Genomic DNA, 27,886 nt, shown 5'->3' on the forward strand with positions numbered 1-27,886 from the left:
CAGGTTCAGCTGAGACACTGAGAGCTCACGTTGAATGCTACTCTGGAGATTCCTGTTTCCAGGAAAGCATCCAGCCTTTCCCTCAGGAATCTCTCCATGACTTCCCTCTGCTACTGCTGTTATGCTAACAAATGTGTAGTTCCCATTATTAACCCATTTCCTGTCTCCTAGCCATTGTGTATTTCTGCACTGCCTAAAGATCTGTTGAAGATCTCCCTCATGGGATCCACCTGCACACTAGCCAGGTTCCTGAATGCTCTGGGAGGCAGCTTACATGGGCACTGTGTCTAATGTTCCATTATGGCTGCCAGTTCTCCCTCCAGCTCCTCCTTCTCCATCTTGAGTGTTGGTTTACTGCCCTTCCGCTTTGTCCTACTATTTTATTTAATATCACCTCTCTTTTCCTGTCATCTGTGATAATCTTAGCTGGATCTTTTTCTCCTTTCTTCCTTTCTGTCACATATCTAAAAATGTTTGGTCCCCTTAGTTCATTCTTTCTGCAAACTTCCTTTGGACTTATAACTATATTGTTCCCACCTCCTTTTTATGCCTTCCTCTTGGCTCCTACTGCCATGTCTCCTCCTTTTCCCACTCCCTGTCTCTTTCACTAATTAAACATATTCTACTGTTACTAAGGAGATGACATCAACTGGGGGTGGGTATAGAGAAAGAGGGGATCTCACTGAAAGCACTGCTAATAGAGATATGATAGCAATGGTGTGCAAAAATGCAATGTAGATGTTTTAACAATTAAGTGACAACTGGAAACATGACAACTAGTTGAAGTGGGTGGAAAGTATTTAATTTTAAACAATGATCATGGATAGATCAACAGAGGGACAGTGCTTTAATGCATAAAAAATTACTCAGGGCAAGACCACCAGGAATGGAAATTGGTGGTGGTTGCTTTTACCATTTTAATTATGACAGAAGGATGCTACAGTAGGTGATATAAGGAGTGGCATTTTTATTTATTAGGGATATAACATTTGGGAGGGGCTGTTTTATCATCATTACCATAACAACAGACATGACAATGAGAGAGAGAAGAGGGATTTTTTTTTTTTAATTTACAACTGATCAGATGTGTGACAATGAGGGAGGTACGAAGAGAGCTTTTGGAATGTTATTGCAATAATGTAGTTAGTCCTTGGGATACATTGCAAAGACCTTCAGTATGCTAATATATTCACACAAAGCTGTGTAGGCTATTTCTCTGGGGATCCAGGAGGTACAGGCATTCAGATACAAAAAGCTTGAATAACTATTTATTTTTGGACTCTCAATAAGACATTAATTTCTCTCATCCTAAAAACACAGCACCCACGCATCACCATGCTAAGGGTCTGTTCTTTACATGCAGAAATATCATGAATAATGAATCTTCTCAGCCCTGGACAGTGGGAGATAACAGACCCACTCTGGGTTGAATATCCTTGCTACAGCCCATTCCTCATGCCAGGCATTCGGCTTGAAAATGCATTGCACATTGCTCCTTCTGCACCAATTTGCACAGCTAGTTTACATGAGTCCTTTTTACACAGAATTTCCCCCCAACCTTATGATTAATGAGCCCAGGACTAGCCTCTAGTCTTGAGTCTCCATCAGTAGATTCTGCTGCAGCTGAATGATGCCCATTCCTCACAAAGAACAGCAGGTCATTTGTTACTCATTCTAACTTTCCTAACTTCCTTCATGGTCACAGAACTTACTACCTGAACCCAGGTTATATGCATTATAGTATATAGGCACTGGATATTGTCCAATTTAAGTGAGCTTTTTTGTGTACTGTTTTTGCTACATTTGCTTGGTTATGTTCATTTATTCCCCAAGAGGGCAAGAGATGGTTGTGGTGATGCTCTTATCCAGGGAGTCATCAGGAATTTTTTTAGTTATGGCATAACTGTACTACCTAGCACCAATGAACGATACTCCAACGGTTAAAATACACAAAAGCACTGAGTCCCAAACAGCAGTAGTGCTTCCAAAAGGTTTATTCACACTTCCAGTACCACGTAAACGAATTCGAAAACAGTATAAAAAATACTAGCACGTATTATTAGTACACAAGTACATTTAGAATATGTCCATAAAGGTACATAAAATATGCTAATCTAACGAACAACACTCTATTAATATTTTAACTCAAGTTTTCAAAAATGTATATGTAAATACAAGCTGTCATTAATAAACAAGCAGTTACTAGTGTAATCGACAACCCTATATTATTGAAACTTCTCTTCAAGGATCTCTACGTAAGCATAAGTGGCATCTGTATATTGAGCCAACATTTTTGTGACAATTCCTAGTTAATTATAAAGTTTAGTACTGTGCAGTAACTAGCAAAAAATATATTAGTGTAAATCGAATCATAAACTAATTTAACTTATTTAAATGATTTTATGTAGAAATTGCGATCATTTTGAACAAAGGTAAATATAGCTTTAAAAAAACTTTTAAATGGAGAACAATATGACCTGATAGGTCAATTCTAGAATGAGAAGTTATTTAAACATGATTTTTATGTTTGTTGTCTGAATAAGTCCGGATAGAATCCAGACGAAAAGTGCTTAACATTCATGGTTTTGTTTTTTTATGTTTGCAGTTTTCATCACTAGTACGTGCTAGTATTTTATATACTGTTTTCGAATTTGTTTACGTGGTACTGGAAGTGTGAATAAACCTTTTGGAAGCACTACTGCCATTTGGGACTCAGTGCTTTTGTGTATTATAACTGTATTACCTGGCAAGTGGCATACACATCCACTAGAGAAAGAGATTGCTGCACCTTCACCCAGATCAGTTAGTTGGTTATTGACACATACATATACGCACACACACACACACACACACACACACACACACACACACACACACACACACACACACACACACACACACATAACAAAGGCTGCTGAGCAAATACAGTGCATATCTGGCTCCTTCAATGCATCCATCTATCAATGGGAGTCAGTACTGCAGTGGAACATACCAACTCTTCCTCCTTGCACCAGGATAGGTAAATCAAGTGTGAGCCACACACACTGATCTCCCTCTGAAGGGATCATCCAACCCCTAGTCTTCTGATCACTCTGAAGTAATCTTTGTTGTAGTCAAGGGTTTAAGCCTGTGAATCACAGTCAACACAATCCTACAGAGCTTCGCTAAAAGTGATATTTAGGTGCAAATGAACTTATATTATATGTTGAGTAACATTCATTTCCTCCATTAAATATTACTGAGGTAATATAGCTATCTTAAAATAGCATGTTATTTTTGATTACTTAATCTGTATCTGTCAGCTTCTTCCTGACTGAAGGGACAGCGCAGTGCCTGCAGCATTCCTACTACTGTTGTGAAAACAGACTATAATATTGCAAAAGCAGAGGGAGAGAGAGTGTGAGAGAGAGAGAGAGAGAGAGAGAGATATACTTTAGGTTAGGACTGAGCTGTAATGAACAGGGAACATGAAGTGAATCCTAATGGGAAAAAAATCAAGCTATTTGTGCAGATTTGCAAAGAGTTAAGTAAAAGGCAAAATAACATAAAGCGATATAAATGGCTATGTATGTAAATTCACCAACAAAAATTCTTGGCAGGCTCTTCTCATAAAGAGCTCACAACAGGGCAACTCAAGATGTCCATTACAAGGCAACCTCAAGAGGTTCTCAGTTTTGCTTGTATATTAATATGCATACACAACCTTTTATAGTATACACGGATCCATGCACCCAATTAAAAAAAGCTATAGTTCAAAATGTAAATAAGTTTTTTTGCCTTGACATATCACTGTTGCTCTCTTTTTCAGTCTGATGAGTCAGGTAGCAAACATGTGTGCACATATTCACATACGTGTCACTGAGTAACATTGTTTCATCAATGTGATATCCTAAGGGTGGTATAACAGTTTTTGTTAGGTTATATCAATGTTATTACAACAGCACTTTAGAAGACTAACATCCTATTCCCAGTAATGTCAACCTCTAGAAGCTTCCTAACATACCTCTCCTAATAAACTCTCATGATGCATAGGGACACAATTGGGTTGGATTGCACAGCTAGGCTTAAAAGTCCCTGGTGGTCAATTAGCCTAGAACATACCTATGAACCTAAGAATTATATGTGAAATGCAAACTAACACAAAGACACAGAACTAGTCAGACTGGCAAAGTATAGGGTAACATATGATCATTACCTTGTTTTTGCCATGTGAGAGTGAACCATCATGTTCCACCCTGGAGGAGGTACAAAGAGACATTGCTGGGCCCTCTGCTCTAGTCTTCAAAGACAGCAAGATCCTGGCATTGAGCAGTATTCTGCCTTCACCAAAAAAGTTTCCTAACTTCAAGAATAAGATAATTAGTTTAATTAACTGTCTAGTACATTTGTGCCATTCTAGAGGGATTCAGTGTGTGTCTGCATCAGCTTAAATGGTCAGTACACCCCCTTGCTTTATTAAGGATCCTCTGCATCTTTCTCTGATTAGTTTGGGAATACTGGCTAGAACTTTTTCTACCCCACAGTGTCTAATATCCAGGAATCACGGTCGAATAACAGAATCCTGAAAAGCAAAATGTATAAACATGCAGCTTTCCTTACCTTTGAAGATATCAACATTTGTCTGATTACAGAAGCCTGGTCCTGGTGTACTGATAGCACTCCCTTTATTCCAGGGTACGATCCCTATTTTGTGTTCAGATCCACTGGCAAATGCAGTTGAGTATTCATATTTATTTGTAACCTCATTGCTTCTTGCCAGATTACCCATAATACAAATCTGGAATTTGCTGAAGTTCTAGTAACACTTAATAAAATTAATTATGGCATTATAGCCAGTTATAGAACCCCTTAAGAGCACGCAGAATACCTTAACCAGTTAGAAAAGTTAACTAAATACTTTTCTTATGGGTGACTTCAACTATCTACACGTAAACTGGCAAATGTTTTCTACCAACAACAAATATGCCCGAGATGCCAGTACTTTGTAGATGCTAATATATCTGACCAAATTTTCCTTCCTACCAGAGGTGACACTATTCTAGATATTGCCTTCATAAATGTTACCCCCAATTACAGCACTTTGTTTATTATCCTTCCCTTGTCAAATCTGACCACCTGGTTGTGACCCTGTCAGTGCAAGCCTGTGTTGCATCACCTAATAATGGCTCTGCATTCACAGATTGTTCTAAAACCAATTACTTACTATTTACTTATAATCCTAAATTGCATAACTACCAAGCAAACACTGTACCTGAGGATGCTGCCAACTCATCTGAATTTTACTCCATCTTAGATGGTAGTATTGAGGCATTCTTACCCATCATTGGATGCAAGCATAATGGCAAGTTTAATACTAAACCCATATGGTGGAAATCCCACATCAGCAAAACTCTGTAACAAGAAAAAAAAGCTCCTGCCCATCTATAAAAACTCTCCACTTCATCATTATAAAACGGACCATTAGATGATGCAAGACTGACTATGAACTTAAGGTTGCAATCAAAAGATAACCATAATACCCTCTTCAGTTATTTTAGAATGCTTAGCACTAACAATTCTGCATGGAACTTATCTTACTTAGTTGCAGACAGGCCATGTTTTGCCCTTTTTCTAAGCTTGTCAATACAGCATAAGTGGATTGTTTGGCAATACCGTGTTAAAAACAACTTACAAATAAGTCTGATGTCCATAAACATTAAAGTGACTGCAAAATATCCCAAATAGCATGCAATCCAAAGGGTAAAAAGATCACTCAGACAAATCATTTAGTAAAATGTGGTTTAAGTTAGTACACAGTGAAGACTCTAGCTTGACTGGGTCTTTCTTCTTGTTTTTACTGAATGGTTTGCTTATGTGACCTTTTTATACTTTGGTTTGGAAAATTAAAAATACCAGTTCCATGAGCCTTAGTGATATCCCTGAATGTCTGCTGAGATGTTTGAGTCTCTCTTCTTGTTACGTCTCTAAAATGAGGAGAGTTATCATTGCGGTGCCCTTCTATTGAGGTGTTAGCTCTCTTAACCATGTGAATTGCAGTCCTATTAGTCGAAAAACAGAAAGTTATCATCAATGGTGACCCATAGGATCATGTCCTGGTCCTCATGACATATGTTTTTTCTGACAGGAATCTAAAATCAATGGACTATGGCTAACCAAGTTAGATTGCAATCTAGGGATTGTTATTAAATCCCATTGTGATATTCACATTTTTTTCATCAAGGATTGGAGCTAATGAATGCTTTGTGTTTTAGTCATGGGCTTACCCCCAGTACCAATAAATGTAGCATAGTTTCCTTTGGTAAATTTAGCATCACCACCACATACTGTATAAATAACATCCCACTTAAATCTAACCCAGTCATCAGGGAATTTGGTACCTATCATGCTAAAAAACTCTCATTTGACTACCAAATCTTTGTTTGGTTAGAAAATTCTTCTGTCTTGCATGGCTTATCCTTCATGGTATCTCTCAAGCAAACTCTCTTTTGACTGCCACATCTTCATCATGGCTAGAAAATATTTTTACCTTGCAAAACATGTATTTCGTGGTATCGCCACAAGGTCAAAAGTTATAGTCCTCCCACTTCATTGTTTTTCCTTATTAGGGCCATCATTGAAAATAATGCCCCCTAAACTAACTTTAGAGACCTCAAAGTTCCTCACCAAAAGGATTGCAGGTCTTAATACCCTTAGCTATCCAGACAGACTAAAAGCCCTGTCCCCCTAATTTGTCTCATATAGGTTACTGAGGAGAGATCTAGGTTACTGAGGAGAGATCTCTACAGCATTCCATGCTATGAATGACTGCACTATTTAAATCCCCTTTACCTAAACAGAACTAGTGGTAAAGTAAGCTACCCCCTGTAGATCTAAACCTTTGGCACTATATTAACAATATTGCCTGGTGAGACAGGTATCTAACCCAACATTTTCCCAATTTCTATAATAGATTTCCGTTACATATCAAGAAGAATACTTCCCTGTAAACATTTAAAAACAGCCTATGTGACTGGAGTGGTGATCACAAATCTTCATGTGGGATATGTAGAGAAAATCTATTTAATAGGGAATATGGTGATATTGGGGAATATGGTGATATGACTGAGATTCTCAACAGTTTTCTTGGCTGTAGGCTTAATTACAGCCTATGAACTATAAATAATTGTTGAATTTTTCAGAGTGGTGTCAGTAGCTCTTCTGCATGTATCATACAATTACTAGTCAATAGTATCACATAGACCAGTGCAACTTCTTGAAGAGGAGCTTTAAGTCTACTGATCAGCAATAAAATCCTACTGACATCTACTTTCAGAATAATCCCAAATGCAGAACATTCATGTCGTGGACATTGGCTCAGCATCTTTTTTTCAATGAGGGCTTTCTTCCTAAGTACTGCCTTAAAGCAAAATCGACCCAAGATCTTCTGGAACAGGACAGAGGTAGGTTATATATTTACCCCTCTATATGCATATTGAAATGTGTGTTTGTTTAGTTCCTGGCAATGTTTCATTTATTTCCTTTTTAGAACTGAATTCAGCCTCTTAGTTATGATGGCATTTGTTTAATTAACATCCCTCAATGGATGGAGGGTGCTACTGAATACCATAGCCCATTCACTCATTTCTCATTCAATAATAGAGAATACCAAGCTCCTTTAGCTGGAGAAGCCATTTTTATGGCCCATAGTTTTTTTACATTTTCTTCACTCTGATTTAATCACCATGCTTGAATTATAGTTTCTTGACCTGTCGGTGCTTTGTATACGGCAACACAAAGCAGAATTTGAATAGGAGGAATGTTTTCTAGTTTCATGGCAGAAAAAATAGCTGAAGACATTTATACTGTGTGAAAAACACTGAAATATGTCAGACTTAGGGTAATTGCTGGAAAATGGATAAAGAGCAACATTGATGACGAATGCTTTTATGTTTTAGCTTGTAGGCTTCATTCTAAAAAGAAGCATTTGTATGTTTTTTGCTTTTTGTAGGGTAGTTATTGCTACCTAAATGCTCTAACTTACAGTATATAAAATTTCTAATGAAAAAAATAAAATTTAAACAACAGATAACATTGAAAATATACATCCTAATTCCCACAAAAGAACAAAAGCATTTGCTCTGTTACTCTTTTAGTTAGTAGTTGATATGGGTTATTCTCTCATATGGTAACTGTTCTCCTTCTCAACTTGTCCATAAATATATGATTTAATCATTGAGTCATTTTTTTATTTATAAAGCTTACTGGGTACAATGACCTAGTTTGGATATGACTTCATGTTTTAAATTTTTTTATATATAGTTTTTTGCCCTTTTAGCCACTCTTGATCACCTCGTCTATATTACCCGATTGAACATTTAGGTTAGCAAATACCTAAACATCAAACTGGTAATATCAAAAGATTAAAACAGAGAAGGGCCAATTTAACATAGGGAATGAATTCCCTTGGCCGCAAAAAAAAAATTTAAACCAAAATGAAGTGGGGGGCTTTGCCCCCACACCCCCTAACTAAATATACCAACTCTAAGATCACTCTACAGTGGGTAAAGGGGCAAAATCCACATAACATCCAAGGGAATTCTTTCCCTGTGTTAAATCAGCCATTTGTGTTTTTTTGCTTTAGCTATTACCAGATCAACATTTAGGTATTCGCTAACCTAAACATTAGATCAGGTAATAGGAACCCTTGATCACCACCCCCAACTACTCCCAGTTGGACCAATCATTTCTCCATTTCTTTCTTATGTACTGGAAGAGAGATGCAAGAGTCAATGGTTGAAGTAGTCAACTACTAGAATTAGGAGATGTTTGCATGCTCCTAATACCCTCCACATGTTGGCCAGCAGCCTTGATGCTATGCCTTCTATGCCAAACTCTAGAATAGCTACATGCCTCAGCATGCCCGATGATATAATGTCCTCTATGCCAAGCTCTACATCAGCTGCATGTTTCAGCATGCCCCATGATGCAATGCCCTCTGTGCCATGCTCCAGAGCCACTGCATGCTTCAACATACCAAATGATGCTCATGTAGAATGTGATTCATTCCTTGGATGAATATGTATCCCCATTTCCTGCTTCTTTTGCTTTTTCATTAAAAACACAATGCCTTCAAGAGCGTGCTCTTATATACAAATGTGCATTAACACCTCCCTTCTGCATGGCAACAGTCACTTATTTCTTTCCCTCGCTGGCTGAATTCTGTAGCACATATCCTACAGGAAGAAACAAAGTTATTTTGAGCTTAATCAGAGCCAAAATCTCTGTGCTGTGAAGCCAGCTAATGATTCCATAATGTTCCATACAACTGTGATCAAAGTGCTGTGTCATTTTCTTGCCTCTGTGTCTCTTTTTCTGTAACGGAGAGGACTCACACATTTTCTTCCAAACACCAGAACCATTCTCTTCCGCCCATGGTTAATTAGGCAAGTTAGTGTGATACCATATTCTCAGATCTTGTCTCTGTTCTGTCAGAATCACAAGGCAAATTCAGTAATGTCCAGTGTCTGTTGAGCCTTAGATTTTTTTTCTGTTTCTTTTTGGGCCCTTTTGCCTGTGAAAGGAATACTGTCATCTCCCTTATTCTGGGCATTATTACGCTTGCTTTTTAGCTAAGCATCTCATATATTTCTTCATTAAATTTACAAAATAATTAATTCAATAGCACTACTTTTGTACAGTCATTTTATGGCCTACACTGCACATCCTGCAATTGTATGATCCTTCTCTTTGTCATTCTTTGTTCTTTTATTGTCCATAAAATGTTTTATTTAACTTATTGATGGAAGTGACCCCATCTTCCTCTCCATTGACTTTTGTTTCTATGATTGCCATGCATTTCATTCTATTTTTATTGGTATACCTCCCTTTCTTTCTCCTTCTGTGCTCCCTTATACTTTTTAAATGATAAATGTTTTCCATGACTTTCTATGCCACTTTGTTTAAGAACCATAGTTTCTTTTTCAACTTTCAGATTAGCATATTAGTTTCACACATGGATATGTTGAATCTGCAATGACAGTTTTCTTACTGTTCTTTCAGTTCATATACATGCCTAGTAGGTACAGCTTTTCTATAGTTCTGCCACCATTTTGACAATTCCTGTCTGTTGTAATTTAAAGACATCACTTTTGAAATACCCGGAAAAGAAAAAACAGAAAATGTGATCTGCATGCATTTTCACAACTATTAACTTTTTGGAGGGGTTAATATGAAGAGAAAGGAGAGAAATGGGTGAAGTGAGCATAAAATAACAGCAATATTGGTTCAGGACAGAGGTGTGAAGATGTTAGTAGTATCAGTGTCTCAGCAGTGTCAGTGGCTCAAGACGTAACACCCTAAGTCCTGGTGCCAGAAGATAAGGCTGTGTGTTCTTGTCAAACCCTGGATGATTAGATACATTTTCCATTACTAACACTGCAGTGCAGTATGGAGGGAATGTTGCACTCCTTAGTGTACTATCCTTCAGATAAGATGTTAAACTGTGGTCCTTCAGCCTGAGTTGGTGGCAGTTCACATGGATGTAAAAGATCCCATGGCATTTATCAAATAAAGCAGGGGAATTTACCTTGTCCCCTGGCTAAATTTTCTCTAGTTAAGTATGGATATCACCTCAGCTCTCCCCTGAAAAAAGGTCACTGACCTGGTGGGACTAACCCAGCTAAAAAGATAGCTGGATTGATAGATAGTGTGACAAACCGAAATGCTGCCGGCCCAGCTAGCTGGAATTTTGTAAATAATTATATGTCACTTAAAAATATTAATATGATTTGTATAGAAATGTGACACTGCCAGCCCTGCTATCTGGAATTTTGTAAATAATCAAATGCTATATGTGAATATTAATATGATGTATATGCTTGTCTTACAAATGTAAGACAACTATATGTTATGTGTATATTAAACTAGTGGTGCAGAAGTGTGTGTGTTGAACTGTATGTTCTGTACTGAGCTTCAAGAATGTAACCACAGTGTACCCTACTGGAAAAGAACAGAGTTAGTTTGCAAACTCTAAGAAAATAAGTGAATTGTTTTACAATTGTTTTATTTCTCAGTTTCACTGAAGCATACACAGTGTCTAGGCTAGGGGTTTTCCTGTTGTCTTGAAACGAAAATAATTATTACGTTTCAAATGTAAAAGTGTTTAAGTGTTTTATGACTTCCGGTTCTAGGCAAACTTCTGAGAGATATGTATCTCTGACACAGAGGTGCTAAATTCTACGTTTCTGTTAGCATGGGAACTGAAGGCAGGTGACAAAGAGTGATGTCATCCTGGATAACCCAGCAGTAACGTGTATTGTTAATTTAAGAACTACCTCAGAGAGTGAGTCTGGGCATTTTGTATTTGTCTTTCAACCTAGAAACATCCCACTCATCAGCACTTCTGCCTGTGTCTTGCTAATAATAAGTAACTAGGGAAAAGTGTCTTTTAGCTATAGATAGGAATATAGTAAAGATTAGTTTAGATGTTTTCTGTATTTATTTGAGACTATCCTGCAATGTTGTTTTAAAATATTTCCTGTGATTCTGAACTCTGTAGTCACTGTGTTGTTTGTCTATTGTTTTATTCTTTTATTATTTATTATTAAATTTATTTAAACCTTTTATTTGTGGCTAGTTTGTTTAGAGATAGTTAAGCTCTCAGAGTACTTGCATATGTATTTGGTGACACTGTACAGGCTACTCCTAAATAGCTTTGGTCTTGGTCACACTTACCATCTGGATAATAGTAACATTACACAGTAAGATAGGTCACCCTTTGGGAAGGGCCTTAAAGTAGCTGATAAGAGGTTCTGGTGGCAGTGCTAACTACCTTATGGTCCAGGCAGAAGTGGGCATAGCTAGTAAACCTGTGCCAGCCTTTCCCAGGTATGTGTTTTATGTATAAATCAAACCCCAAAGTGTGTGTGTGTCAGCTACTTGGGCAGGGACACAAAGCACGGTTTGGACAGAGAGAGTGCTGGGAGGACTTGGCTTGGAACCCTGGCTAAGGATCAACTCTATAGCTGTGCCAGTGGGGAGTCTTACTGGGGATCTGGAGAAAGAGGGAGAAACCAGCCCCAGACTAACTGTGATCTCTGTGTCCTCTTAAGGGAAATGGTACTTTACTGTGTGTGTACTTGTCATCCTACCAATGTGCACGTCCCTCACTGGTGCTAGTGGTGAGGATTGAGGCTCTTTGATTACTGGGCCAGTACAGAGGTGTCACAGATAGATAGACAGACACACAGACAGATGTATAGATTGATATTATGTTGCTGATTGAGTATTGGAGGCATGGAATTCTCTTCCATTTCACATAGTAAATGGAAACGGTTTAAGCCTTAGACTAGGAAGAAAGAATTGGTGGAGAACATTTTAAAAGGTCTGAGAAAGGACAGCTGTAAAATGATTCACCAACTGTGTGCCTGATGGATTCATCTGATAGAAGTATTCTTCCTCTGGTGCTATTGTTAGAAGTGTGTCAGTCATGTTGGTGTATTTGAATTTATAGGTAAGAATAGTTAGCAAAAATATTAAAGAAATATTTAATAAAACACACATAAATGTGTACTTTGCTTTCTTAAATCCTAAGTATTGTTCTTCATGACTTATATTAGTTGGCCTTTGAGCACTGTCATTCAGTCTAACTAGCAGTTTATTTTTTCAGACTGACAAAACAGCGGCCATCTACTTTTACACAGATACGAAGCCCTTGACCATCCAAGCATACCATGCTAAAACCCTGGATTATAAAAGGTAAAGCTACACCAGCAGTTCAATTAAAATCAAACAGAATGAATTGGGCCATGAGAGTGACTTGAGGTCCTGATGAATGCTGGAAAACAACAGAACAGCATTGTTCAAATTTAGTTACACGTTCTCTATTTATTTACCTTTGACTCTTTAAAACTGAGTTATAAAAATAATGCTAGTAAAGTTGTAGGTTTAGGAATCAGGATCTGAGTGAAAACTGATTATTAGCTTGTCTTACTGAATGCATTTTCAGCAACATTTGCTCAAATGAGGCAGTGAAAGCCAACAAATGTAGTAGAACAGATCAACCTTGGTCAGGTTTGTAATTTTCCTTTAGCGCCTTGCAGACAGAGTATTTTTTGGTTTATTCTTCTGACTTTTGTTAAAACATTGATAATTGTGTGGAGATTGTGAAGTTTGGCATTTGGATTTCTTCTATATTTGGTGTCCAGTGCCTTTTAGAAAATGTTGTTTCAGTGTTGAAACTGTCTAATAATGTTTTTAGGTTGCAGCACAAAGGATTTCTGATATAGTGCCTGGGATTGTTTTCAAAAATACTTTTTGCAGTACTTCAAACTGTTCTTAATGTTATTCTAAGACTGCAATGAATCTGAACTATGATTCACCTTTGAATGAACTGTGATCTTTGAATAGCTTTGCTGACTATGTTCAGTATGGCTATTACAGTGACTAGGATTGTGGTAACAGCATTATAGCATTACAGGGATTAGTGGTGTGTGTGTGACAGCATTATAGCATTACAGGGATTAGTGGTGTGTGTGTGTGTGTGTGTGTGTGTGTGTGTGTGTGTGTGTGTGTGTGTGTGTATTTGGTTCCTGGGGAACTTCAAAATTTATTGACTGTGTGGTGCTTTTTGCAGTTAGCCTTCTGTATTTTGGAACTTTGTTTCAACATTTGAGACAGATGTTACAATGTTTCTGGTTGCAGCAGTTTTGAATTTTGGTTGTGTGTGCTCCTGCTAACTTAATGGCACTGGTACTTGTTCACTTAATGTTATTTTTATTAATTTTGGTGATGGCAGTTTTTAACTTAGTGGCTTGGTTTTTCTTTTTCTATGATCATCTACTGAATGTTTTACTCTATCCAGCCATCTATCCATCAATCCACAGCCCCTTTTTCTCATTTTTGCACATGGGGTTGGGGTGTCACATCAATAGTGATAATCCTGTACAGATATGTGGCTAGCCCTTCTGCAGTTGTTCTACACCACACACATGCACACAAACTTGCATCATTGGCCAATTTAATGTGTGTAATCCACCAACAGCATATTTTTTGAACGTGGGAAGAAACCAGAGCAACTAGTGAAAACGTATGTGAACACAGGGAGGGCAAGCCCGCCCAGATGATACCCCATCTGAGAATCAGAATGGGAAACTTCTTGCTGTGAGGCTACAATGCTACCCGCTGCACCACTGGGCTGTCCCCGCAGACTGAATATCTTATTGACTTACAAAGAGTTTAGTTTTATATTTTTACAGTTTGAATAAATTAACTATATTTTATGCTTCATTTTGAATTGTCAGTAGTGTATGTAGACTGAGTACATTTGCTTAGATATTTTTATAGGTTCATAGGTTAGTGCTAGGCTAGCTGCCCTTGTGGGCCATTTTCAGCCTACCCAATTACCCCATGTAAGAATCAAACTCTGCACCTTGTGTCTGCAAGATAAACACCGTCACCCTCCCACCTGTATAATAATCCTATTTGTTAATCATGTAAGCCCACTGGATACAAAGTCCCTTTTCACAGGCAACCTGAGAGGCAAATGAAGGCTGAGAGAATCAAACCCTGCACCACAGGGACTAAAGCTCACAATCATAACCTCTGCACCAACTGCCAGATTTAATGTGTACAATCCACCTATGGCATATTTTCATATAGGTTGAAATAGGTTGTATTCACTTCTGCTCTATTTATTGCTTCACACATATTTTGTATAGTGTGATTTAAGCATATAAATATAAAGTTAAAGTTGAGGTTAGTACTGCAGCTATGATGAAGCAAAGGGGATGGCTGACAGAGAATAAGCTGCTAGGGGAGCCATAATTGGCATTAGAAGATTTTCCAGTCATGAAGTGTAGTACTGACAGTCATTTTAGCAGCCAAGGTTGATATTACAGGTGTTTAATCACTTTACATGCTAGCAACTGCAGTAAGAAACTAGTCAAAATTCCTTGCTATAGTTCAGAAGTAATGGGAGCTTTTTTCCAAATACCTTTATGAAATCATTACATTTTAAACTTTAACATAGATTAACATACATTAATAGAAAGGAAAACTAACCATAACAGTTTATATTGTTATTGTCATGCAGTATACCTATGTTTTCTTTTTAACAATTTTTATTCACGCCATCATATATACATTACTCCATTTATGTCTTTCCTTAAACCTCACTCCTTCTCCTCTGAACATTATTCTACGTGTATTGTTCCAACAAATTCCTTTTTCTAAATATCCCACCTTCAGTTCTTTTATTCACTTTATTTTACAGAGAAATTCCTTTATTTTTGGGAGCATGACTTTCATTTCCACTTTATAGTAATTGTTTGTTTTGCAGCCAATATCATTAAACCTAGAAAGGTCTTAGTATGTCTTGGCAATTTGAATCTTATATCCTAGCTCAAAAGAATCATTTCCTCAGAACCATTTATTCCCCAACATTTCTATCAAAGTACTTTGTTGGAAATTAAAATCTGCCAAAATATTACATTCCCAAAAATATGTTCCCAATCAACACTCTTTCCCCATCACATCTCCAGCGTTTGCTACCTACCTAAGGAAACATCCTGTGATGAATCCTTGAGGTATAAATTATCTATGCAAACATTTCCATGCAAAAATTCTAAACCTTCTGGACTTTGATGCATACTTGCCAGCCTTATATATTTTCTATCATTCTTCCTTCATAAATTCACTTTTCATTCTCTTTTTCCTATCTTTTCTAATCTCATTTGACTGATTCTTAAAGTTATCATACAATCTATTATGGAAGTTTTATTCCTTATCATTTTTAACAACATCATCTGTTCTAGACTCAGCTAAAAACTCTGCCAGAGCTATTTTTTTCCAATTTGCACTCCCTATCCTTTTCTCTTTATCTATACTGTTATCAATCCTTGATAGGGAAAGCAGTCTATAACCTCCAGATAAAACTTATCCATTGCCTCATCTGATGCTATTACATTTCATTCCTGAGCTCCTATTACCCTGGTTCCTTTATTAATTTCCTTAAGTAAATTCAAATCCCCTCTTGCCTATTTTTCTATACCCCCTACTTGTAGACATCCTTTTTGGTAAAATCTTCTTTCTCCATTCCTACACAGGTATAGTTTCTACAACATTTACTTCTGATTTATGAATATAATATTCTTCATGTTTTTGTTATTGTCCTTAAGGACTTGTATCCAAAATTCTAGTCCCTGTTTATGTCTCAACGCTTTGTAACAACTGATGGACCAGAATTAGGAGATAGAGATTCTTTAGATTTGGTCAGACGTGATATATTTGTAAAAGGAGATTCAATTATTAGAAGAATTGTTACTTAAATTATCAGAGAAGATAATGAACATCAAACAGTGTTATCCTTACCAGCAGCAAAAATACAGTATATGAGGAAGGCCTTAGAATGCCTTAATGTAAGCAAGTATGGAGCTGTTTTTATTCATGTTGGTACAAACAATCTCATCTGCAAGGACTCTCTGATTGTTAGAATGGAACTTACAGCCCTCTTAGATAGCATAGCTTGTATAGGCATCCAGATATATTTTTCACAAATCACATACAGAAAGGAAAGTCAGGTCACTGTGAATGAAAAGATTTTAGGTAAATGCCTACATAAAAAAATGGCACTTTTAAAAAGTGGAAATGTGTAGTGCAACCAAGCCTAATTTGGGGCACACATGTCTTTAGACAGGATGGTGTGCATGTGTCGGGGCAGATACATTGTAATATTTGACAAACACAGGGCTGGATTTTTGTGAAGTTAAAAATTTTAACAGTTCACAGATAACAACAGTTGATGTATTTCTAACAGCTGTTAATGGTAGTAACATTAGTAATAAAGTTTTTTTATTGGAAAATTTGCTATGTTGATACAAGATTGATGTTGTTATTGTTTGTGAAACATGGTTAAAGAACAATGACTGGAAACCAGTTATGTCTTTTATAAATGTTTTTACTGTAACAGGCATTCTAACAAAAAATCAACTGGAGGTGATGCAGATTAAAAATTGTTGTGAGATTTGTGATTATTACATGTTCATTGTTAACACCAATACTGTAGATTGTGTAACTGTGACAACATATACAACCCTGGAACATATAACTATTATTGGAATGTGTAGACCACCAAAGTCAAGTAATGACTTAGAGGAATTCATAATTTTTTTTCATGAAGCACTAGTGGGAAGAATAATAGTGGCTGGGAACTTAAATTTGTCAGAAACAGACTGGAATAATATTGATTCAACATTAGTAAGGAAATTATTTACAACTAATTTTCAGGAAAACAATTACTTCCGACTGGTAAAAATACTACCAGGGGAATGGAACATATTAGACATTGTTTGTGTTCTTAAGGAAATGACTGTTCCTTCATATTAAGTTTTACCACAGTTAATGTGTAGTGATCATGATGTTATAAAGGTTAAGTTATTGCTAGATAATTCTGCCAAACTGAAATCTAAACCAATGCACAAAAAATGAATAACATATTATATGGAAGTAAAATCACCACTATGTAAAACTGTTTGGAGTGAAGCTTTCAGTGGAAAAATTGTAGAAGGAATGTGGTGTTTTGAAAGAGAAATTTTTGAATGCAAAATGAAAATCAAAAAAATAATTAACACCAGGATCTAGGCATACAACTTCAGGATGTATTCCCATAAGAACAGGATGTTTGATTAAGGTGAGAGACAAAAAAAGAAAGAAAATAAATGGTAAAGAGGTTGAAGTATAACTTTGAAAACTAAAGCAAACAAGCTGGACAGACAAGTTAAGCATACAGTGAAGTAAGATTAAAAAAATGAAGAAAATGTATATAAGGATATTGAGCACAGTAGGGAAGCATTTTATGGATACATAAAATAAAGTAGGAGTAAACACATACAATTTGATAAATTGTGTGTAGATTCCAAAATTTATTCTCAGACACAATAGATGATATACATATTTACAAAATATTATGCAAAGTAATTTGGCTCCACAAAAGGAGTGATAAATTGTCCTACTAACATCCAGGTAATCTCAGATACTGAAATTAAATTACACTATATTGAAAAAGAACTATACAACTTAGGCCCAAATAAAGCAGGAGGAGACAGAATTACTAGTAATGACCTGAGAACACTCTAGTACCTTTATGTCTGCTATTTACTAGGTCATTTAAATATGGGGAGATTCCTCAAGACTGGAGATATGTACTTGTTAAAAGTATCTTTCAGGGGCAGGGAAGTAGGCTAAACCAGGAGTCATACAAACCTATAAGTTTACTTTCATGTTGTGGAAAATAATTGAGAAGGTTATTTTGGATAAATTATTGTCAGAACTGGAAAGGGTTGGACTTGAAACCATATATCAGCATGCATATATTGAAAATAGGTCTATAACAACCTGTAACACGATGTTCTATAACAGTACAATAATAGCTATAAATGAAAAGCTATGATGTCATTTATATAGACTTAACTTCATCATTTGAAAGGGTCATAACCAGAACACTAATCGATAAAGTAGAAGAACTAGGTATTGATCTTCTTCTTCTTTCGGCTGCTCCCGTTAGGGGTCGCCACAGCAGATCAACTGTTTCCATTTCTTCCTGTCCTCTGCATCTTGCTCTGTCACACAAACCGCCTGCATGTCCTCTCTCACCACATCCATAAACCTTATCTTAGGCCTTCCTCTTTTCCTGTTACCTGGCAGCTTCATCCTTAGCATCTTTTTCCCAATATACTCTGCATCCCTCCTCAGCACATGTCCAAACCAACGTAATCTTGCCTCTCTGGGTTTATCTCCAAACCTTCCAACCTGGGCTGACCCTCTAATATACTTATTCCTAATCCTGTCCATCCTCGTCACACCCAGTGCAAATCTTAACATCTTCAACTCTGCCACATCAAGTTCTGACTCCTGCCTTTTTGTCAATGCCACTGTCTCCAACCCGTATAACATAGCTGGTCTCACTATCCTCTTGTAGACCTTCCCTTTCACTCTTACTGGTATTCATCTGTCACAACTTTTGTTTTATTTTCTCCTTATGTGTTTGCATCCAAAAATGTATTTGATCCTCTGGTAAAAATATTCTAATTCTTCTGATTGGTATATAGAGTATAATCATTTTCCTGATGCCTCTTGTTTTAATATGTTGCCCTCACACTCTTCTCCACCCACTCCATCCTGCCTGTACTCTCTTCTTCACATCTCTTCCACACTCACCATTACTCTGAACTGTTGATCCCAAGTACTTAAACTCATCCACCTTCTCCACTTCTACTCCCTGCATCCTCACCATTCCTCTATCCTCCCTCTCATTCACACACATATATTCTGTCTTTGTCCTGCTGGCCTTCATTCCTCTTCTCTCTAGAGCATATCTCCACTTCTCCAGGGTCTCCTCCACCTGTTCCCTACTCTCAATACAGATCACAATGTCATCTGCAAACATCATAGTCCACGGGGACTCCTGTCTGATCTCGTCTGTCAACCTGTCCATCACCATTGCAAATAAGAAAGGGCTCAGAACTGATCCTTGATGTAATCCCACCTCCACCTTAAACGCATCCATCACTCCCACTGCAGACCTCACCGCTGTCACACTACCCTTGTACATATCCTGTACCACTCTTACATACTTCTCTGACACTCCCGACTTCCTCATACAATACCACAACTCCTCTCTAGGTACCCTGTCATATGCTTTCTCTAAATCCACAAAGACACAATGCAGCTCCTTCTGACCTTCTCTGTACTTCTCCATCAACACTCTCAGAGCAAACATCGCATCTGTAATGCTCTTTCCTGGCATGAAATCATACTGCTGATCACTAATCATCACCTCCCTTCTTAACCTAGGTTCCACTACTCTTTCCCATTACTTCATGCTGTGATTGATCAGTTTAATCCCTCTGTAGTTACTACAGCTCTGCACATCACCCTTATTCTTAAAAATCGGTACAATAACACTTTTTCTCCATTACTCAGGCATCCTCTCACTTTCCAAGATTTCATTAAACAATCTAGTTAAAAACTCCACTGCCATTTCACATAAACACCTCCATGCTTCCACAGGTATGTCATCTGGACCAACAGCCTTTCCATTCTTCTTCCTCTTCATAGCTATCCTAACTTCCTCCTTGCTAATACACTGCACTTCATGATTCACTATCCGCACATTATCCAACCTTCTCTCCCTCTCATTCTCTTCATTCATCAACCCCTCAAAGTACTCTTTCCATCTGCTCAACACACTCTCCTCGCTTGTGAGTATGTTTCCCTCATTATCCTTTATCACCCTTACCTGTTGCACATCTTTACTAGCTCGGTCCCTCTGTCTAGCCAATAGGTACAGGTCCTTTTCTTCCTCCTTAGTGTCCAATCTTTCATACAACTCTTCATACGCCTTATCCTTAGCCTACCCCACCTCTCTCTTTGCCATGCACCTCATCTCCTTATACTCTTGTCTACTTTCTTCATCTCTTTGACAATCCCACTTCTTCTTCGCCAACCTCTTTCTCTGTATACTCTCCTTTACTTCTTCATTCCACCACCAGGTCTCCTTGTCCTCCTTCCTCTTTCCAGATGTCACACCAAGCACCTTCCCAGCCATCTCTCTTACTAGCTCTGCTGTAGTTACCCAGCTATTTGGTAACTCTTCACTGCCATCCAGTGCCTGTCTTAACTCTTCCCTGAACATCACCTCACAATTACCCTTTTTCAATTTCCAACATTTGATCCTTGGTGCTGCCCTCACACTCATCCTCCTCTTCTTGATCACCAATGTCATCCTACAAACCACCATCATATGCTGCCTAACTACACTTTCCCCTGCCATCACTTTACAGTCTCCAATCACCTTCAGACTGGCCCTTCTACATAAGATATAATCCACCTGTGTGCATCTTTCTCCAGTCTTGTATGTTACTCTATGCTCCTCCCTCTTGTTAAAATATGTATTCATCACAGCCAAGTCCATCCTTTTCGCAAAATCCTCTACCATCTGACCTTCTGCATTCCTTTGCTTAACACCATACCTACCCATCACTTCTTCATCCCCTCTGTTTCCTTCACCAACATGCCCATTGAAATCTGCTCCAATCACCAGTCTCTCACCCTTGGTTACAGTCATCACCACTTCATCCAACTTGCTCCAAAATTTTTCTTTCTCATCCATCGCACACCCAACTTGTGGAGCATATGCACTAACAACATTTATCATTACACCATCAATTTCCAGCTTCATAAACATCACTCTATCCGACACTCTTTTTACCTCCAAAACACTCTTAGCATACTGTTCCTTCAGGATAATGCCTACGCCATTTCTCCTCCCATCCACACCATGATAAAACAATTTGAAACCACCTCCGATACACCTAGCCTTGCTCCCCTTCCATCTGGTCTCTTGCACACACAATATACCAACCTTCCTTTGGTCCATCATATTAGCTAGCTTTCTCCCTATACCAGTCATACTGCCAACATTCAAAGTTCTGACCCTCACTATCACAGTCCTCGCCTTTACCTGCCTTTGGGCATGCCTTCCCCCTCTTCTCCTCCTTCGGCCAACAGTAGCCCAATTTCTGCCAGCACCCTGTTGGCCAACAGTACTGGTGGCGGTCATTGTTAACCCGGGCCTCGACCAATCCGGTATGTATTTCTGTACTGTTGTCTGCATGTATGATTTGGCAAAATTTTATGCCGGATGCCCTTCCTGACGCAACCCTCCCCATTTATCCAGGCTTGGGACCGGCACAAAGAAATGCACTGGCTTGTGCATCCCCAGTGGCTGGCCTAGCCTATAAAGTGATTCATTTTTTCATTTTCTAAAGTTTGCTGGACTGAGGTTAACCTCCAGCTTCCTCTGTTACAACATATACATTTAGACAGTTACAATAGTGCATGTACATTTCTGTTCTCTGCAGTAGGGCACACTGTAGATACATCTCAAACACAAGTGCTCCACAAATACCCTTACAACACAAACATCTGTACAAATCAGTTTGATATAGACAGGAGGAAACTCCCAGATATGCTCAGAATTAGTTCAAAATTATGTGAAAATTACTGAACCTACACACATTGCTAACATACTGGCTGACAGGTTCAGTGCAAACTTCTCCCCCCTCCCCCCCAAAAGGAGAGATATCTATTCCAGAGGATTGTAGCCCCCCAAACATCTCCAACGCCCAGGTGAGAACTGCCCTCACTAAGGCAAAAAACACAGCATCCATGGGACCGGATGGTGTCCCCGGCTGTGTGCTTCATGAACTCAACAAGGAATTAAACCCACAGTTAGGACAGCTGTTTAATCTTAGCCTCACCTCAGGATACATACCCAAGGAGTGGCGCACGGCGACTGTGGTCCCACTTCATAAGGGCGGTGCCTCCACAGACCCTGGAAATTACCACCCCATTAGCTTGACAAGCCTTATCTGCAAAGCCATGGAGAGGATCATAATGGACCTCATAAATAAAGACATAGGGAACTTGCAGACTTTGGATCCAACCCAGTTTGGCTTTGTCAAAGGCAGATCCTGCCTCTTAAACTTGGTTGACTTTTTCGAGACAGTCACCAAGGCCATTGATGAGGGAAAGGCAGTCCATACAGCCTACCTCAACCTGGCAAAGGCCTTCGACACAATACCCCACTCAGGTATCATCGAAAAACTCATCAGCTTGAATGTAAACCCATACATCACAAGATGGGTTGCAAACTGGCTAAGTGACAGAACCCACAGGGTCAGAGTTGCTGGAGCCATGTCAGACTCAAAGCCTGTCACAAGTGGTGTCCCACAGGGCTCAGTCCTGGGTCCACTCTTGTTCGGCATCTACTTTTCTGAAGTACAAGCAAACACAGGAGGGTTATGGCTGACAAAGTTTGCAGATGACTGCAAACTGGGCGCCATAGTCGAAAACACATCTGACACAGATATCCTCCAGAAGGGCCTCACAGAAACGGATAACTGGTGCCAGAGCCATGGCCTGAAGTTAAACACCAAAAAATGCATAGTCATACCCTTTGGGAAAAACAAGGTTACCCCTAGCTACCATATTGGTGGCAATCCACTGAGCACAGAAAAAGCCATCAGGGATCTGGGGACCCAAGTTGACAGTAGCCTTTCGTTTGACACTCATGTTGCTAAAGTAGTTAGGAAAACCTTCTATATCGCCCACCTGATCATGAAGGGATTCACATCTAGATCAAGGGAGGTCATCGTCCCCCTGTACTCATCACTCATTAGACATATGATTGAGTACAATGCCCCGTTCGGAATGTATCTGACCAGACACCTGCTGCAGCTTGAAAGGCCCCAAAAGTTCCTCACCAAAAGGATAAAGGGTCTCAAAAATATGTCTTATGCTGCCCGACTGAAAGAACTCCAGCTCTATTCAGTCTCATACCGCTTGCTCAGAGGTGACCTGTGCCTGACATATAAGGCCATGTCAAACCCAGATTTGATGAATATGCTTCACCTCAAAAAATCTAGATCCCTCAGAACCACAAGGCGGGAGACTTAAACCTTGACATGGTTATAAATAGAACGTGCTGGAGGGACAGATTCATCACCCAGAGACTCCCTATGCTGTGGAACAAAATCCCGGTACATGTGAGGCAGAGCACCTCGCTGGCCTTGTTCAAGAGGAATCTTGACCAATGGATGGGAGATCGCAGATATACCCCAGGGATTACTTCAGTGTCACTGCTTGACAGAGGCACAGAAAAATGATAGGCATAGTTTTTATTCAAACTAAAGGGGTGGCGAAAGCCACATAACTATGGGCTAGGCTTATAAATGCCCTTGGGTAGATAGCCTAGTATGAACCTATGAACCTATGAACCTATGACATACAGTTCTAATACATTTGTAACACAAGCATATTGTATAAATCAATTTGATATGCAGAAATGACTTATGATTATTTACAAAATTCAAGCTAGCTGTGCTGGCAGTACCTCTTTTGTCACAAAATATATAAGGGGTTATGTTTCAGAGTGCTCCCCATCAGTTCAAAATAATCAACAAACTTCTAGACTTTTTCAACCACTAATTCTTGCATAATCATAGTTTATGTGTCTGAACTACATTTATTGAGGTTGTGCTTTACAGTTCTCTCATTTATTCAATAATTTTACGTGTTTGCTTGTCTTCTTCCTGGTTATCTTGGTCTCTCAGCACTGGCTTCTGGTTCTAGTACAAGGTAGATCTGATTCTTCTGTTTAGCTCCAAGGATTTTTTTTCTATCACCGAAGCATTTTTGTTTGGAAAATAAAAAAGGTCTCACTGGCAATATCTCTCTATGGGCTTTGTTATTGTCAGAATATTGAAAAGCAAAGTCCCTCCTGTTCAGCTTGCTGGCTAACTTTTTGTTGGTTAAACTTTTGTTTTATTTTCTCCTTATGTGTTTGCATCCAAAAATGTATTTGATCCTCTGGTAAAAATATTCTAATTCTTCTGACTGGTATACAGAGTATAATCATTTTCCTGATGTCTCTTGTTTTAATATGTTGCCCTTTTGCCATAGTTTTGTGAGGTGCAGCTCTTTCTGTTGGTATGATTGCATCTTTACTAATGTAGGTATTGTTTGCTTTCTCAAGTCCATATTCCAGATATATATGCAGTGTGCCCTCTTAATTATCAAATCCTGCTGTGGATACCAAATCCATTTTCTTATGTATACTTTCATAGAATTAATGCAGCATATTCCTTTCAGTTCCTCTGGTATGGCAAAAAAAATCTCAGATTTTCTCTGAGTGTTTTTATCTTGTAATTCTACTACTTTTTGAAACAACTCCTCTTGATAAGGCTTAATTTCATCCACTGTTTCCTTCTTTTCAGCCTCTGATATCTGCAGTTTTATCAGATTATCTGAATAGTTATTTAAAGCTTCTTCTACTTCTTATTTTCTAGCCTTTGACTTTATATGTTCCTCCAGTATCTCATTTATTTTAAACACTTCTGCATGCATTTGATTTAAATTTCCTGGATATCATCTCCTGTATTATAGATGAAATGTGAATTGCTTTTTGCTGAACAGCTGCAAGGTTCTTCCCAATGAGAGCATTTGGCCAAGACTGGTAGACCAGATCTGTAACTTACTCTATACTTTCTTAGAAGAGGGCAAAGGTCATTCTGGAGCATACACTCCCTTAACCAGTTAATCTTTGGTCTCCAAACCTCTTGGCAAATTATGTATTTATTTATTTGATTAGTTTGTATTAGTTATCTGGGTAAGTGGACTGCTCTGAAGACCGTTTTCAACTATGAAGTGGGCTGCATGGCAAAATATGTTACATGAAAATAAATGACAACTGAATGTAGAACAATATTGCAAAACAACAGATGTATTATCAATGCATTATAGCAATATATATATATATATATATATATATATATATATATATATATATATATATATAAAGCAATAATACAGAAAACGTGCATCAGAACTCATATAATGCAAACTGAGTTTGTAGCTCTGCAGTACAGTTAGAAAAACAGCAGATGCATCCTTAATCCTGGGAAATATGACACCCACCTAGAAACATATTAAATTATAGCATTTGGACTATAATAAACATCATAGCATGAAGATAGTGTTGAACAATAATGCAGTTAGTTAAAGCAATAGTTGAAAAAAACAACACTATATAAGTAAATTTATAGCTGTGCCTAGTAAAGTGCCACTAGAGTACTTATTCTAAATTGCCAAATATGTGCATAGGTAGTTACTAGGTGTACACTGTAGCTGACAATTGGGAAGCCTTGCCCAGCTTCTCAGTTTTATCCAGGGAACTATCTGATTAAGTGATACTCAGAGTCACACAGAAAGCAAATGGTGATTGAAGGAATGAAACCTTAGACAAGAAGAAGCAGCATGTTACCAGCGCACCCTTAGCCATCTGCACTAACTGCCATTTTTACATAATTATATTATTGTACAGACTAACCCAGCCACTGGGGATGCACAAGCCAGTGCATTTCTTTGTGCCGGTCCCAAGCCCAGATAAATGAGGAGGGTTGCATCATAGGATGGTGGTTTGTATGATATCGTTGGTGATCAAGAAGAGGAGGAGGAGTGTGAGGGCAGTACCAAGGATCAAATGGTGGAAACTGAAAAAGGGTAATTGTGAGGTGGAGTTCAGGGATGAGTTAAGACAGGCACTGTGTGGCAGTGAAGAGTTACCAAATAGCTGGGTAACTACAGCAGAGCTAGTAAGGGAGATGGCTAGAAAGGTGCTTGGTATGACATCTGGAGGGAGGAAGGACGACAAGGAGACTTGATGGTGGAATGAGGAAGTACAGGAGAGTATACAGAGAAAGAGGTTGGCAAAGAAGAAGAGGGATTGTCAGAGAGATGAAGAAAGTAGACAGGAGTATAAGGAGATGAGGTGCATGGCAAAGAGAGAGGTGGTGAAGGCTAAGTATAAGGCATATGAAGAGTTGTATGAAAGGCTGGACACTAAGGAGGGAGAAAAGGACCTGTACTGATTGGCTAGACAGGGGAACCGAGCTAGGAAAGATGTGCAGCAGGTAAAGGTGATAACGGATAATGAGGGAAACATACTCACAAGCGAGGAGAGTGTGTTGAGGAGATGGAAAGAGTACTTTGAGGAGTTGAGGAATGAAGAGAATGAGAGGGAGAGAAGGTTGGATGATGTAAGGATAGTGACTCATGAAGTACAATGGATTAGCAAGGAGGAAGTAAGGATAGCTATGAAGAGGATGAAGAATGGAAAGGCTGTTGGCCCAGGTGACGTACCTGTGGAAGCATGAAGGTGTTTAGGTGAAATGGCAGTGAAGTCTTTAACCAGATAAGTGAGAGGATGCCTGAGTAATGGAGAAAAAGTGTTTTGGTACCAATTTTTAAGAATAAGGGTGATGTGCAGAGCTGTAGTAACTACAGAGTGATTAAATTGATCAGTCACAGCATAAAGTTATGGGAAAGAGTAGTGGAAGCTAGGTTAAGAAGAGACGTGATGATTAGTGATCAGCAGTATGGTTTCATGCCGGGAAAGAGCTCTACAGATGCAATGTTTGCTCTGAGAGTGTTGATGGAGAAGTACAGAGAATGTCAGAAAGAGTTGCATTGTGTTTTTGTAGGCTTAGAGAAAGCATATGACAGGGTGCCTAGGGAGGAGTTGTGGTATTCTATGAGGAAGTCAGGAGTGTTAGAGAAGTATGTAAGAGTGGCACAGGATATGTACGAGGGTAGTGTGACAGTGGTAAGGTCTGCTGTGGGAGTGACGGATGTGTTTAAGGTGGAGGTGGGGTTACATCAAGGATCAGCTCTGAGCCCTTTCTTATTTGCAATGGTGATGGACAGGTTGACAGACGAGATCAAACAGGAGTCCCTGTGGACTATGATGTTTGCAGATGACATTGTGATCTGTAGTGAGAGTAGGGAACAGGTGGAGGAGACCCTGGAGAAATGGAGATATGCTCTAGAGAGAAGAGGAATGAAGGTTAGCAGGACTAAGACAGAATATATGTGTGTGAGAGAGAGGGAGGATAGAGGAATGGTGAGGATGCAAGGAGTAGAGGTGGCAAAGGTGGATGAGTTTAAATACTTGGGGTCAATAGTTCAGAGTAACGGTGAGTGTGAAAGAGAGGTGAAGAAGAGAGTACAGGCAGGATGGAGTGGGTGGAGAAGAGTGTCAGGAGTGATTTGTGACAGATGAGTACCTGTAAGAGTGAAAGGGAAGGTCTGCAAGAGGGTAGTGAGACCAGCTATGTTATATGGTTTGGAGACAGTGGCATTGACAAAAAGGCAGGAGTCAGAGCTGGATGTGGCAGAGTTAAAGATGTTAAGATTTGCGCTGGATGTGACGAGGGTGGACAGGATTAGGAATAAGTATATTAGAGGGTCAGCCCAGGTTGGAAGGTTTGGAGACAAAGCCAGAGAGGCAAGA

General features: G+C 38.7%; 1 protein-coding gene across 1 annotated transcript in view; it reads left to right on the top strand.

The window, feature by feature from the left end:
- LOC122799221 (autocrine proliferation repressor protein A-like) overlaps positions 1 to 27,886 on the top strand; it is a 660,522-nt gene that overhangs the window by 477,426 nt on the left and 155,210 nt on the right. Inside the window, exons 9-10 of the mRNA XM_044068140.1 lie at positions 7,313 to 7,439; positions 12,647 to 12,735. Coding sequence (XP_043924075.1) covers positions 7,313 to 7,439; positions 12,647 to 12,735 — 216 coding nt within the window. The remainder of the gene's footprint in view (positions 1 to 7,312; positions 7,440 to 12,646; positions 12,736 to 27,886) is intronic.

The sequence above is a fragment of the Protopterus annectens genome, chromosome 4.part0, assembly GCF_019279795.1.
Source record: "Protopterus annectens isolate FY-2018-M chromosome 4.part0, PAN1.0, whole genome shotgun sequence".
NCBI classification, from domain to species: Eukaryota; Metazoa; Chordata; order Ceratodontiformes; family Protopteridae; genus Protopterus; species Protopterus annectens.